Source organism: Salmo salar, chromosome ssa01, assembly GCF_905237065.1.
Source record: "Salmo salar chromosome ssa01, Ssal_v3.1, whole genome shotgun sequence".
Taxonomy (NCBI): Eukaryota; Metazoa; Chordata; class Actinopteri; order Salmoniformes; family Salmonidae; genus Salmo; species Salmo salar.
In genome coordinates this window covers 132,314,121-132,326,826 of record NC_059442.1, presented here as the reverse complement: position 1 = coordinate 132,326,826, position 12,706 = coordinate 132,314,121, and the positions used below count along the sequence as shown (strand labels likewise).

General features: G+C 41.3%; 1 protein-coding gene across 2 annotated transcripts in view; it reads left to right on the top strand.

The window, feature by feature from the left end:
* The window catches only part of LOC106564006 (zinc finger protein GLIS3-like), a 34,856-nt gene extending 23,766 nt beyond the window's left edge, over positions 1-11,090 (top strand). For both annotated transcript variants that reach the window (XM_014129971.2, XM_045689807.1), the window contains 7 exons: positions 1,694-1,855; positions 2,311-2,421; positions 2,937-3,078; positions 3,265-3,385; positions 8,823-8,989; positions 9,827-10,012; positions 10,117-11,090. In XM_014129971.2, coding sequence (XP_013985446.1) covers positions 1,694-1,855; positions 2,311-2,421; positions 2,937-3,078; positions 3,265-3,385; positions 8,823-8,989; positions 9,827-10,012; positions 10,117-10,241 — 1,014 coding nt within the window. In that variant the 3' untranslated portion in view covers positions 10,242-11,090. The remainder of the gene's footprint in view (positions 1-1,693; positions 1,856-2,310; positions 2,422-2,936; positions 3,079-3,264; positions 3,386-8,822; positions 8,990-9,826; positions 10,013-10,116) is intronic.
* Positions 11,091-12,706: the final 1,616 nt, after the last annotated feature.

Here is a 12,706-nt window from a genome sequence, read left to right as displayed (position 1 = left end):
ATACATTTATTATCCCCAATAGGCTGGTGAGCACTAATAGAATTATCAGGCATATCTGCCTCCCTCTCTCCCTCTTGAATTACTTAAGGCTTATAAAGTCTGACTCCCATTCCTTTTGACAATATGAACATATGGTTGCCATCAGAAGGAGTCATAATGGCCTTACTGGAATTGAGGGTCAAAGTTAGGCATAATGAGTTTTGGCATAATGACAGTACTCTGCTGGGGGTTTTGCTCGGCAGGGTGTACAGTATGTTCGTGCCTGCTGTTTGCCAGCTTCCAGGCAGAACAACATTGAGTGTAGTGGCTGTTGAGTAGGTAACACTTTGCCTATACAGTACATTAGAGATTTGAATTTCATCGCGATATTGTCTTGCAAGAAGAGAGCGGCAATGTTGATTCAGATAGAAATACAGTCTGAAGTTAGCATTATGTTATTACGCGAATCAAAGGAATCAAAGGAGTGAATCAAAGGAATATGTCCCATAGCAATGCAGACGAATGTGATGAGTCAAATATTAAAGGAACTGATTCATTTGTAGTTGGTCAGCTCAGACTGAGGGAGAGGTATAGCTATGCAAGGAATCCAGTCCTGGAGGGACAATAATAAAATGGGTCATGGTTCCATGATTTTTCTCTGTGAAACTGAAGAAAGGACATTCCAAGCCCTTTGACTGTGGAGTGAGAGAGCAAAGTACTAGGCTTGACTTACAGTAGGAAACTGTGATGATTCACATGTCTTGAGGGTGAGGTCATTGCAGTGAGGTGGTAGTACTCAGGGGCGGACTGGGACCAGAAGACGTCTCAGGCATTTCTAACACACCGGTCTATTTTTCTCCTTGAGGCCCCCACACACACCGGCCTATTTTCTCCTTGAATCCCCCACACACACCGGCCTATTTTTCTCCTTGAGGCCACCATTATTAGCCAGATAATGATAATTTTGCAAAAACAAGTTTGACAGGCACAATAGGCTGAAAGTGGAAGGCCATCTGGCATTTGCCCGAAGTGACAGATGGCCAGTCTGCCACTGGTAGTACTGCACAAAGGAGAGCTGTTTAGTTCTGCTGACTTGGATCAGCTTCCATCCACTACTCTTGAATCCCATAGCTTGTGACAGCTAGTGCACCTGGGCAGGGGGCAAGCCCTTTTGACGAGGAACAAACCCCTCTCTACCTTAACCTCTCTACCAGTTGGCGGTAGCATGTTTCTACAATGAGTTCATCTGTCAACACGTTTAGATCCTACAAGACCCTTGAGACAAGACAGATTCTACAGACTGAAGTCTGTGTACACACAGATACTGACCCCTGCTGGATACATTGACCACCACACCTCTTATAGTGTTAACCAGTGGTAGTTTACATATCGAGAGCTTCTATCGGCATTAAAATTGGGTTATTGACATACCCTTGTTTTGTACAATGTTCTCTACCTATATACTACTCATGGTGTTGTTAAGTCCAAAAGAAAACAAGATAAAAAAATTGCTGACACCTTTCAAACCAATGAGGTTTCGGGAACTTTAAAGCCAATTATCTCAGAGAATCCTATTTTTTTTTTTTTCAGATATAACTTGATAGTCTCAAGCTCTCCATATGCTGAATGTTTGGGTGTTGTTTTGTGTCCCCTGATGTACAGGTTAGTGATAGGGGTATTAAGTGTACACTGTGCCCTTTGTGTGTGGTTGCAGTTTGAGGGCTGTCAGAAGGCTTTCTCTCGGCTGGAGAACCTGAAGATCCACCTGCGCAGCCACACTGGAGAGAAGCCTTATCAATGCCAGCACCCCGGCTGCCACAAAGCCTTCAGCAACTCCAGCGACCGAGCCAAGCATCAACGCACTCACCTGGACACGGTGAATTGAGTGGCGTCTCTCAGACAGACACACAGAAAACACACGCATTGAGAATTGAGACGCTGACCTCTTACTCTAAGTGTTCTTCCTTGTTCACTCTCTCTTGTGCTCTCTCGTTCTCGTTTTTTTTTTCTCTCTCTCTCTGTCGCTGCCTTGTTCTCCTCTCTCGAGCTGGACTTACCCACATGGCAGCTAGCGAGCATTTCCACCTTCAAGAAAGCTGTACACAAATGCTTCTGTGTAGACTTTTATCTAGACAGCGTCTATGTGATGTGTATGCTTTTATTGATTATATGGAACCCAGGGCTCCCTGGAAAACAGTGACTGAGTGGACTATCCTGGCTAAATAAATCAAATCAAATGACATACAGACACACACTGAAAGCCAAAACTGGAAGTTGTTGGTTTTGTGACATTATTTACAGTTGTGTGTGTCCGTGTGCGTGTTTGTGCAGAAGCCGTACGCGTGTCAGATCCCTGGTTGTGTAAAGCGCTACACTGACCCCAGCTCCCTGCGCAAGCACGTCAAATCCCATTCCTCCAAAGAGAGGCAGTTGAGGAAGAAGGTCAGTATGGAGCTGCCTGGACTCTACTCTTTACACTTGAAAATTCGCTCAATCCCCCTCAGCAACTTACACTATGCAGTGAAAGGATCCCCTTGACTTTATCACAGTCTCAATGTCTTTTGAGACACACGCTGTCTTTCACAGCCTCTTACTTTTCCCCACTTCTATTGTATCGCAAACACATCCACTTATACAGTACACTAACGCAGAATGCCTCCACATATTGTTGTATAAATCTTCACTAGTTAGTTGATTTTCTTTGCTGCGCTGTAATGCTCAGACCATATTAAACTCCCTGTTGGGGATAATCATGCTCATTAATTCTATCTTACACTTAAGGTTATGTCACCATAGATACAATTTGCCGCAGGAGGTGGGCTGTTTCTATAAAAAAAAGTATTGTTTTTACGAATGCTCCCACATTCACAGTTTTTTTTTCATTACCAAGTTAGTGTATTCTCTACTTGCATTTATGCTGATCTCTGTACCTCTGTATCTCTGTGATTGGTCTAAAGCTGAGGTTGTCTGTTGACATGAGCCAGGAGGCATTAACGGATTGCCTAACCATCCAACCCCTGAAACCCAGCCTCTCTCCTCTGGGCATGATTGACAGAAGGTTGGGCCAATCCCCTAGCCCCTCCCTAGATCACTACACAGGTACACATCATCCAGATACTCTGACTGTGCCTTTATTTAGAGTTAAGTAGACCTATTCGGGTGTGAAATCCATGGTTTGATATGTACGTATATTCTTCTTAATTAGAGTCTCCGTTATGGGTTTATGTTGCGTGTAGCCTTGTCCAGTGTATCTATATCGCTATTTTGTTGTCTGTGTTTTTATAGATTTGCTGTCCAGTGGCCAGTCAAGCCACTGTGTGTCTCTATCCATCCCTGTCCCTCCAGCTGTTCCACAGTGCCAACCCTCCTCAAACAGCTCACACCTGGCTCTGCAGGACAGTTACAGGTACTGCAGCCACACAGCAGAACAACTAGTGTTAGTCTTCTAAGCTTTTTGAGTTCACCACAGAAGTTTGTTCAGCTTTGACTATGAGGCAATTCTATAGTTTTTTGCTTGTTTCATTCCCGGTTGTAAGTTTATATGCAGAGGGAACATTTGCATTTATGATAAACAATTGGTATTCATACAATGGTGTTTTACCTATGCTCAAATTATGAAAATTCATTAGCAGCTGTCACAATCTGGACCATGCTAAACTTCCCTGACTTCCGTAACTTAGTACTTGTTGCTGTCGTAGTTATGTGGAAATCATTTTCTAAGACATTGGTGGTGAGAACATTTCCATTTGAAAACTTAAGCGCGGTGATATGTGCACAGTGCGTGTTATACTGTAATTCTGTATTAAATGTTAAAATGTGCAGGAGACCTAGTCTTGAACTAAAAAAGGGGGAACTATTTAAACCATTCATCATGCATAGTCATATTTAGTCACATATTTGTATCTCTGTAACGAAGGCTACTCATCATCAATGCAGTTAAAAATATAGGATTAGAAGTCGAGCAAGGATTTTTATAACTGCATTCAATGTTCCTTCCTTGAGACTTTGAGAATTCAGTCATGTTCCCAGATCTTGTGTAAAGGTTGAGGCATTTACATTGAATGTGTTTCGTAGTTATGACAAGTGCTGGCTAATGAAAGTTCTGAAAGTCATTACCTTAAGAACAGCCTTTCAGTCTCTCTCACTTCCTGCTGGGTAATCAATTAACAGCGTTCTTGGAATTCTGCAGGTGAAAAAAATGATACCTGTATATAGTGAAAGCCCTTACCTAGTCCTGTTGAAAGCCACAGCCCCTTCAAGACACTCTATTGGTGGCTTTTGCCAGATACTTTTCTCGGTGTGTCTAAGACATTGACGGCGAGATATGTGTTTTAATGGCATCGCTGGTAGCATACTGTCTGGCTCTCTGACATTGTGTCAGACGATGAATAGACGGTTATATTTCTCATCCATCCTGTTAAAGCGGTTTGGTTTTTGAAACATGTTCACATCTACTTTCTGGGAAGAGAACCTGCTGCAGGCCCAGTTGCATCTGTTGGGCAAGCGACTTGGTATTTCTATTCATTTTGAGTTCCCATTGGCAGAGTGACTGTAGCCATGACTGATTTAAATGCCTATCCCCTTTTCCTTCTTTTTTTTCTGATCTGAAACAAATAAGTACTTAAACGTCGGTTGTCATGGCTTCATGGCAGCAAGCTCATAGTTAGAATAATCTGATTAAAATAAAGCACCATTTTCTCCCCTTTTGAAAGACCCCAATGGGCTTTTTTGTGGCCCGCAGCACCTCAGCTGTGAAGAGAGCGGTTGGGAAGAGGTTTTACAGGTTGGGAATGGCCAGCAACATTGTTGCCTGGTCAGCCCACACAAACAAAAAAAACATTCCTTCATCCATGCACTTCAAAGGCGATGAGAAGGAGTGTTTTCTGTCGTTTTGGGCAGCCAGATGCTCATGGCTTCTCACTGACACTGATTGATTGTCCTGGTAGCAGCAGTAGGCCACAGCATTCACCACAGGATTCTGGGTACACAATCAGCCAATGAAAGCAGGCCTTGCTTTGCCTCATCAGTCTCTAGGGCTTGCATTAGTGGATGCTATAGCCACCATCTAGAGTGGCTCAGGAATTCAATAAGTGAATCATAAAATTGGAAAAATACCATTCAGAGGCTCCGGGAAGAGGATTGCTGTAATTACTTTTCTAGATGTTAAATCGATTGTAAAATCCCATTTGCTATTTTATTCACTGCCATTATGTGATTTCTTTATTTCCTCATTCAGCCTGTGCATTGTTATCCCCTTAATCAATTGCATTGTAAACACCTCAATTATTTTAATTATTACCCTGGTGCCAGTAAGAAAAATGAAAAAGGTTTACAGATACACCATAAAAGCACTCATTGTTTGGCTTTCCTTCTAAGGATGTTCTTCACAATATCCTCTTTCTTACTTTCTTGATGCTTGGTATGGGAAAAGAAGGTTGCCATATTTAAGTAACCAGGCATTTTAGTCTGGGCAAACAAACAAACTAAAACAAGTCATTAAGATTTCTCTCACGTATCTGTGCTTAGTTAACATGGGTTATTTAAAGTCTGAGAGGTGTGCTATGTTACTGCCCCTCAGTGATGAATTAGCGGCCTCTTTTAAACAGACTTCTACTTGTCAGATATCAGTGTCTTTTCACTGAAAGAGCTGTCTGTGGGGCAAGGGTGTAACTTTGGGTTGCTTATTGGGGGAGGGGGGAGGGGACCGACATAAAAAAAAAAAACTGTGAAATGGTTGTTCCTCGTGATTTTTGAAGTGAAATACATCCAAAACCTTCCTGATAATTTGGTCAATATATCCCAACCACAACATTTCTGTATTACTTTAAACTGTTGGTCTAACACTGCATTTACACGAACGAACATAGTGCTTTTTGAGGTCGGTTCGGTTTTCCTTCCATTATTAAAAAATTATCACGGTTTTCGATTCCAGTTTCGATGATTTATTTTTAACAAATGCACTATGCATTATGTTGGTTGAATGCTGTAACAACACAGAATAAAACAATTAATAGAAGTCCCATGATGGTAGTGACTGCCCATTACCGCTTATTATTAACCATAGAGAGTTATTGATTCACATAACTTTACTTTTAATAAAACATTTTAAAGAAGATTTCAGTTGTTGTGTATATTACATTTGTTTTATTTGATGACTTTATTATTTAACTCCAAGTCATCATCTCATCTCTATAGAGCTGCTGCCTATGCTGTCTGACAAAATCACTATTTTAGTAGTTCTTCAAAGTAAATAAGGCATACTTTTATGACTGCTGAATACCAACTATCAATTACTTAGATCATGTATTCTCTCTCTCTCTCTCTCTCTCTCTCTCTCTCTCTCTCTCTCTCTCTCTCTCTCTCTCTCTCTCTCTCTCTCTCTCTCTCTCTCCATGTCTGCCCCACACTTATCTAAACTAACAGGCACAGAAGAAACACACAGACTGGACCAGTAGGCGTGCAATGGATTATGGTCATTGTAGTTAAATACCATGTTTTCTGCTCTAAACTATGTAGAATATTGACCTGTTGGAAACTACAATCCCTACTACATCGCACAGAGAAACTGTGCAATGTGCTTATTGAGCTCACAGAAAAAAAGCTAACAATCAGATCAGCTCTTTTGCCAAACCCCTTTAAGTGTCATAACCTATTATGCTTATTTGTATACTTTTCACTACGCTTTTCACCCCCTCTAATTCTGTAGCCTACTAGAAACAAGATATTTTAAGGTTTATAATACTACCAAAGTTGTCTTTGAACTCCCCAAAATGTGCCCAATATACCCGTTAACAATATCACTCATTTTGATAAATATCACTCATGCCCAATTCGTCACTTCACAATATAAACTTTCTCCATTTGAAAAAACATAATTTTCTACATCATTCTTATTCGTGTTTAAGAATTTAAGATGTAAAATTTGACTGTACTATTTTATTTGTTCCAAGTTAGCTCACAAAGTTGAGGGTTTGTTAAGGAGAGAGAAAGAGATATTGCATGTTTCTCCATTCTCCTTACAAGCAGGCATGTGCACAGATTGGGCTCTACCTGTGCAGAGCACATGCCCCTTTGCCCTTCAAGCCTCCAAAGTCTCCTTTTGGGCGGTGGTATAATTTCTATGAAGCTGAAAGAAAAATTTGCAATTTTACAGCTAATTTCCTGTCACCTGTTTCCTGTGACACAAATGATGATGTGTTCATATCCTATCTGGGGAGGGGGCTATGTCATAAGCCCTCAAAGTTCCAGAATGGGGTGGAAATAGCAGCCATATTGGTCAGGGAGAAATCCAAACCAGTCTAATTGGAATGAATGTCAGTAGAGGCATAATCTTGATTTTACTGAAGCAGAGAAATTAAAAAATTGTATAATAGAATTATTGTCAACCTAAAATATTGTCAATAATCATAAATACAGTTTATATGGGCTTTATACCAATTTTCTGTATAAATAGCCTCTGAAATATATGTATATATTCGGGGCTCCCGGGTTGCGCAGTGGTGTAAGGCACTGCATCTCAGTGCAAGAGGCGTCACTACAGTCCCTGTTTCAAATCTAGGCTGTATCACATCCGGCCGTGATTGGGAGTCCCATAGGGCGGCGCACAATTGGCCCAGTGTCATCTGGGTTTGGCTGGGGTAGGCCGTCATTGTAAATAAGAATTTGTTCTTAACTTGCCTAGTTAAATGAAGGTTGTATTTTTGAGACCATAAATGTCTCAAAAAATATTAATTGGAAAGCTGAGAGTGCTATTATATAATATCAGTACTTGTTACATTTACAACTTTGCTAAGTCCTATCATCAACTGATTTCAGCCAGTGTATGGCTGTGAATTGACTACATTGTTTGAATGGAATGTAGGCATATTGGCAGTTAATTTGAGAAAATGTATAGAATCATTCCTCTAAAACTGTCTGGCTAGCTAGCTAACAAACAGTGCCAAAATATTATTCAAATTCATTATTTTACACAATATCTTATCACAGCATACCATGGTTGACCAACTCCATGACCAAAATGGCTGACATTTATCCAATAAGAAGGTTCATGTCCACTCTAGTATTCTGATTCCTAATTCTATTGGGCCAACCTCAAGGGGGCCCCCAACACCAACATTTACACCAATAAATCTAAATCTATATATATATATATACATTTTTGGGGTTGGGTGCCCCCAAAGCCTGTGGGCCCCCCACCTTGCATGGGCTGCGGGGGTTTGTGGTACGCCAGTGACCCCCCCCCCCCACTCCGTTGGTTGTGCATGTTGATCTGCCCTGTACAGAGCTCACGTGTGGCCGGTTGTGCATTTTTCCTAGTCTGCTCTGTACAGAGATTCAAACATACATGGCTTGAGAGATGCGGTCGCCAATCGAGTGTGTGTAGCTAGCTACTTAGTTAAAATATCAACAGTACTGCCACAGCAGCATAACCTTTGATTAATACTTGATAACACTTGATTTAGCCTACATCATCATCAATATTCGGTCTGGTTGGCTGATACGTGCAGCAGAGAGAGACAGAAAGACATAGAGGTAAAAGTAAAAGAAATCGAGCTAGCTAGCTAACTAGCAGATTTACATGAATCATCAACATCAATGATCAGCTGATAGCCCACCCTCTTTTCCCCATGTCAATCATGTTTTTAGGAGGCACTGTAAATAGATTGCTTAAGATTTGTGATGATGAGTGAGTGTGTTGTTGCATAAATAAATAAGCCTACTGCAGGGGCAGTGTCACAGTATCGTGATGTTTTGCAGCAGGTGTGCAGATTAAATTCTATATGTCCATTTGTATCTTGAACAACCTGATATAATTTCATATACCGGTTTGTGAAACATTTCAGGTTTGCCAATAGGTCCCCCCACCACCTCAGCCCCGGGTCACACCAAAACCAACTGCCTGGTCCCTCCGCTCCTCTTACCCACCATCCCACTGGCTTATCCCTACAGACCAGCACAACTCTGAGTCATCCCAGTCACACTCCTGTAGTAAAAACAGACCACCACCCAGGTAAATGACATCTACCAACTACAGGCACATCAAATATGTTCATCTATTAGGTGCTAATGTACTAAATTGAAGATATCCTTCCCTGGAATGTCAAAAGTGACAGCAGATCAGGTCAGTAATGCGTCCCAGAGTTCTGCATAGGATTACACCTGCACCTACAGGAGGGCGTAGCTTATTGACTGTGGAAATGTGGCTGCGGAAAGAAAACAATGGTACAATTCCTGAGGGAAATTCCTGCTCTGAAATGAGAGTTACTGTTGGTTTTATTGTGTGAAAGTCTATTAAAGAAGTGTGTGGGTGGTTTGACATTCTGTTTTGACAGATACTCTCAGATATAGGATGATCATGGCTTAATGCTATTTGTTGTGCAGCAGGTGGCTGATGTTTTTCTATTTAGGAAAAAAGAAGCAGCTTTACTCTCTAGATCATAGCTTAAAATAGATTGCACATTTTCCCCACTGGACTTGCCAGCAGTGCTTGATGTTGCCAAGGTGTTCATGCTGTGCACCGTTTCTATTGTTTTAATAAGAACAATGCTTCAAACTACTCAAAAGTACAGTTCTGTAGTATCAGATGAGTAATAGTGCTTCCATAAGGTGCCATGGTGGATGTAAGGGTTCATAGAACTACAACTGAGTATTCTACCTTTTATCTATACCAGATTTATTTGTGCATACGAATATCAAGATATGAAGCCAATGTGCTTGTGGGAAGAAGTAACAATGAAGGAAGATGAAAAGAGGGAAACACCAGAGAAGGAAAACAGATTCTTCGGTCTCCCCTTCATCTATTCATAAAATGTAAATAACTAGATGTACCTGTTATTTTCCTCCGCAGGTTTTAGTGGTCAGATCCAAATGGTGTACTCTCCATCATACAACAATGATACACGCAAATCCACCAAGCAGACCAACTCCTGTCACCTGATGCAAACCCCAGTGTTTGATGACAGCTTTGCTCCAACATTTACCACTCAGAATGGACTAGACATCTCCCAAAGAGCTCTGCCGTCTGGGCTCACAGGTAATGAAGAGACAAAGTACAATTACAGTACAGTACGGATCAACGTGCATTCATTCGCATCTATCGTATAACAATGACTCCCTGTGTGTGTGCTGCATCCACAGTATACGACCTGCAAGGTGCGTCACAGGATCTGCCGGCGCCAGTGATGTCAGAGGACGCTTATCTACATGTCAGCGCGGTGGACCGTTGCTCTAGCCAGCTCTCCTGTATTTACACTGAGGGTTGATGTCAACAAATCTATCCACTTCTTAAGGCAGATACTTTCTATAATATTCCTACAACAACCCTATTGTTCTTCAGCTCCATGCTCACTGACATTGACCTGAGTGTGATGCCCCTATTGGGTGAGAACTGTAGACAAGAGGGGACATACAGTAGATTGAATTAATTAAATGGGCAAAATGAACATATACATATCACTTATTAACTGATACTATTCAATCGACATTGTTTTCATAATGGCAAGTCATATGGTCATATGTATCATAAAAACTATTCTGAGATCCTTACTTTTGAAGTCTGCAAGATGCTGTCTTCATTCAAGTGAGTATCATCCACAGGAGGCTGCTGAGGGGAGAACGGCTCATAATAATGGCCGGGAAGGGAGCAAATGGAATGGCATCAACCACCTGGAAACCATGTGTTTGATATATTTGTTACCATCCCGCCAATTCCGATCCAGTCATTACCACAAGCCCGTTCTCCCCAATTAAGGTGCCACCAACCTCCTGCGGTATCATTGGATGTCAGAGTCTAAGCCCACAATGAAATATGCCTCCTAAAGATTGTGTTGTACTGAAAAAAATGTCACTTCTGTGGATGCCTATGGCCTTGAGCTTTGGAGGATTTTTTATGTTTACATTAGTTGAATGCATTTGTTCTACAGTTGGATCGAAATATTGTCCCTCCTATTATGCAATTACTGTAGATACCATAAAAAGCACATGAAAGGCACATTCTTTTGTTTTTAAAACGTGTTAGTAGCATATGAATTATACTGAACAAAAATATAAACACCATGTAAACTGTTGGTCCCATGTTTCATAGGCTGAAATAAAAGATCAGAGAAATTTTCCATACGCACAAAAAGCTTATTTCTCTCAAATAAATGTTGTGCACAAATTTGTTTACATCCCTGTTAGTGAGCATTTCTCCTTTACCAAGATAATCAATCCACCTGACTGGTGTGGCATTTCAAGAAGCTGATTAAACAGCATGATTATTACACAGGTCTTCAATTGTCTACCATAAGCCGTCTCCAACATTGTTTTAGAGCAGGGTTTCCCAGAATCGGTCCTGGGGCCCCCCCTGGGTGCACGTTTTGTTTTTTGCCCCTAACACTACACAGCTGATTCAAATAATCATAGCTTGATGATGAGTTGGTTTTTTGAATGAGCTGTGTAGTGCTAGGGCAATAACCAAAACGTGCACCCGCGGGGGGCTCCAAGGACCGAAAATTTGGCAGTACGTCCAACCGGCCTCACAACCGCAAACCACGTGTAACCACGCCGGCCCAGGACCTCCACATCCGGCTTCTTCACCTGCGGGATCGTCTGAGACCAGCCACCCGGAGAGCTGATGAAACTGGGTTTGCACAACCAAAGAATTCCTGCACAAACTGTCAGAAACCGTCTCAGGGAAGCTCATCTGAGTGCTCGTCGTCCTCACCAGTGGACAAATGCTCACCTTCAATGGCCACTGGCATGCTGGAGAAGTGTGCTCTTCACAGATTAATCCCAGTTTCAACTCTACCCGGCAGATGGCAAGGATGGCAAGGGTCGCAAGGATCTGTACACAATTCCTGTAAGCTGAAAATGTCCCAGTTCTTCCGTGGCCTGCATACTCACCAGACATACAGTATCACCCATTGAGCATGGTTGGGATGCTCTGGATCAACGTGTACGATAGTGTGTTCCAGTTCCCGGGAATATCCAGCAACTTCGCACAGCCATTGAAGAGGAGTGGGACAACATTCCACAGGTCACAATCAACAGCCTGATCAACTCTATGCGAGGCAAATGGTGGTCACACCAGATACTGACTGGTTTTATGATCCATGCCCTACCTTTTTTTTGTTTAAAGGTATCTGTGACCAACAGATGCATATCTGTATTCTCAGTCATGTGAAATCCATACAGTAGATTAGGGCCTAATTTATTTATTTCAAATTGACTGATTTCCTTATATGAACTGTAACTCAGTAACATCTTTGAAATTGTTTCATGTTGCGTTTATATTTTTGTTCAGTGTAATTAATGTTCTTGGATAAATCAAAGTTCTTTTGTGCAAAATATATTAGAGAAATCTAACCTGAATTGTGTGTGTTTTTCTGCTTGTCAGATTAATTAAATGTTTTAATGACTGAGCCTAGAGAAAATTGAGGTGGCTGTACGAAGGCATGTCTGTACTATTGTACATAATTGTGTAAGAAGGGGAAAAAAAAGTGGCGTAGGTAGATGATTATGAAACACTGACTGTTAATTTGGACCTCAACAATAGAAAATATCTAGAGTGTAAATTACATGTAATTAATTACAAAGTAATGTGTATTACAAAAGTAACCTTAGTTTACTTTTTTCCTAGCTGGCTCTGAAAATGCCCATTATTGATTGGATGGACTAAAGCAATTATTTGTACCTTTTAAAGGTTAAACTGAAACATTCGAATGGCATCGATGGACCATATTTAGAA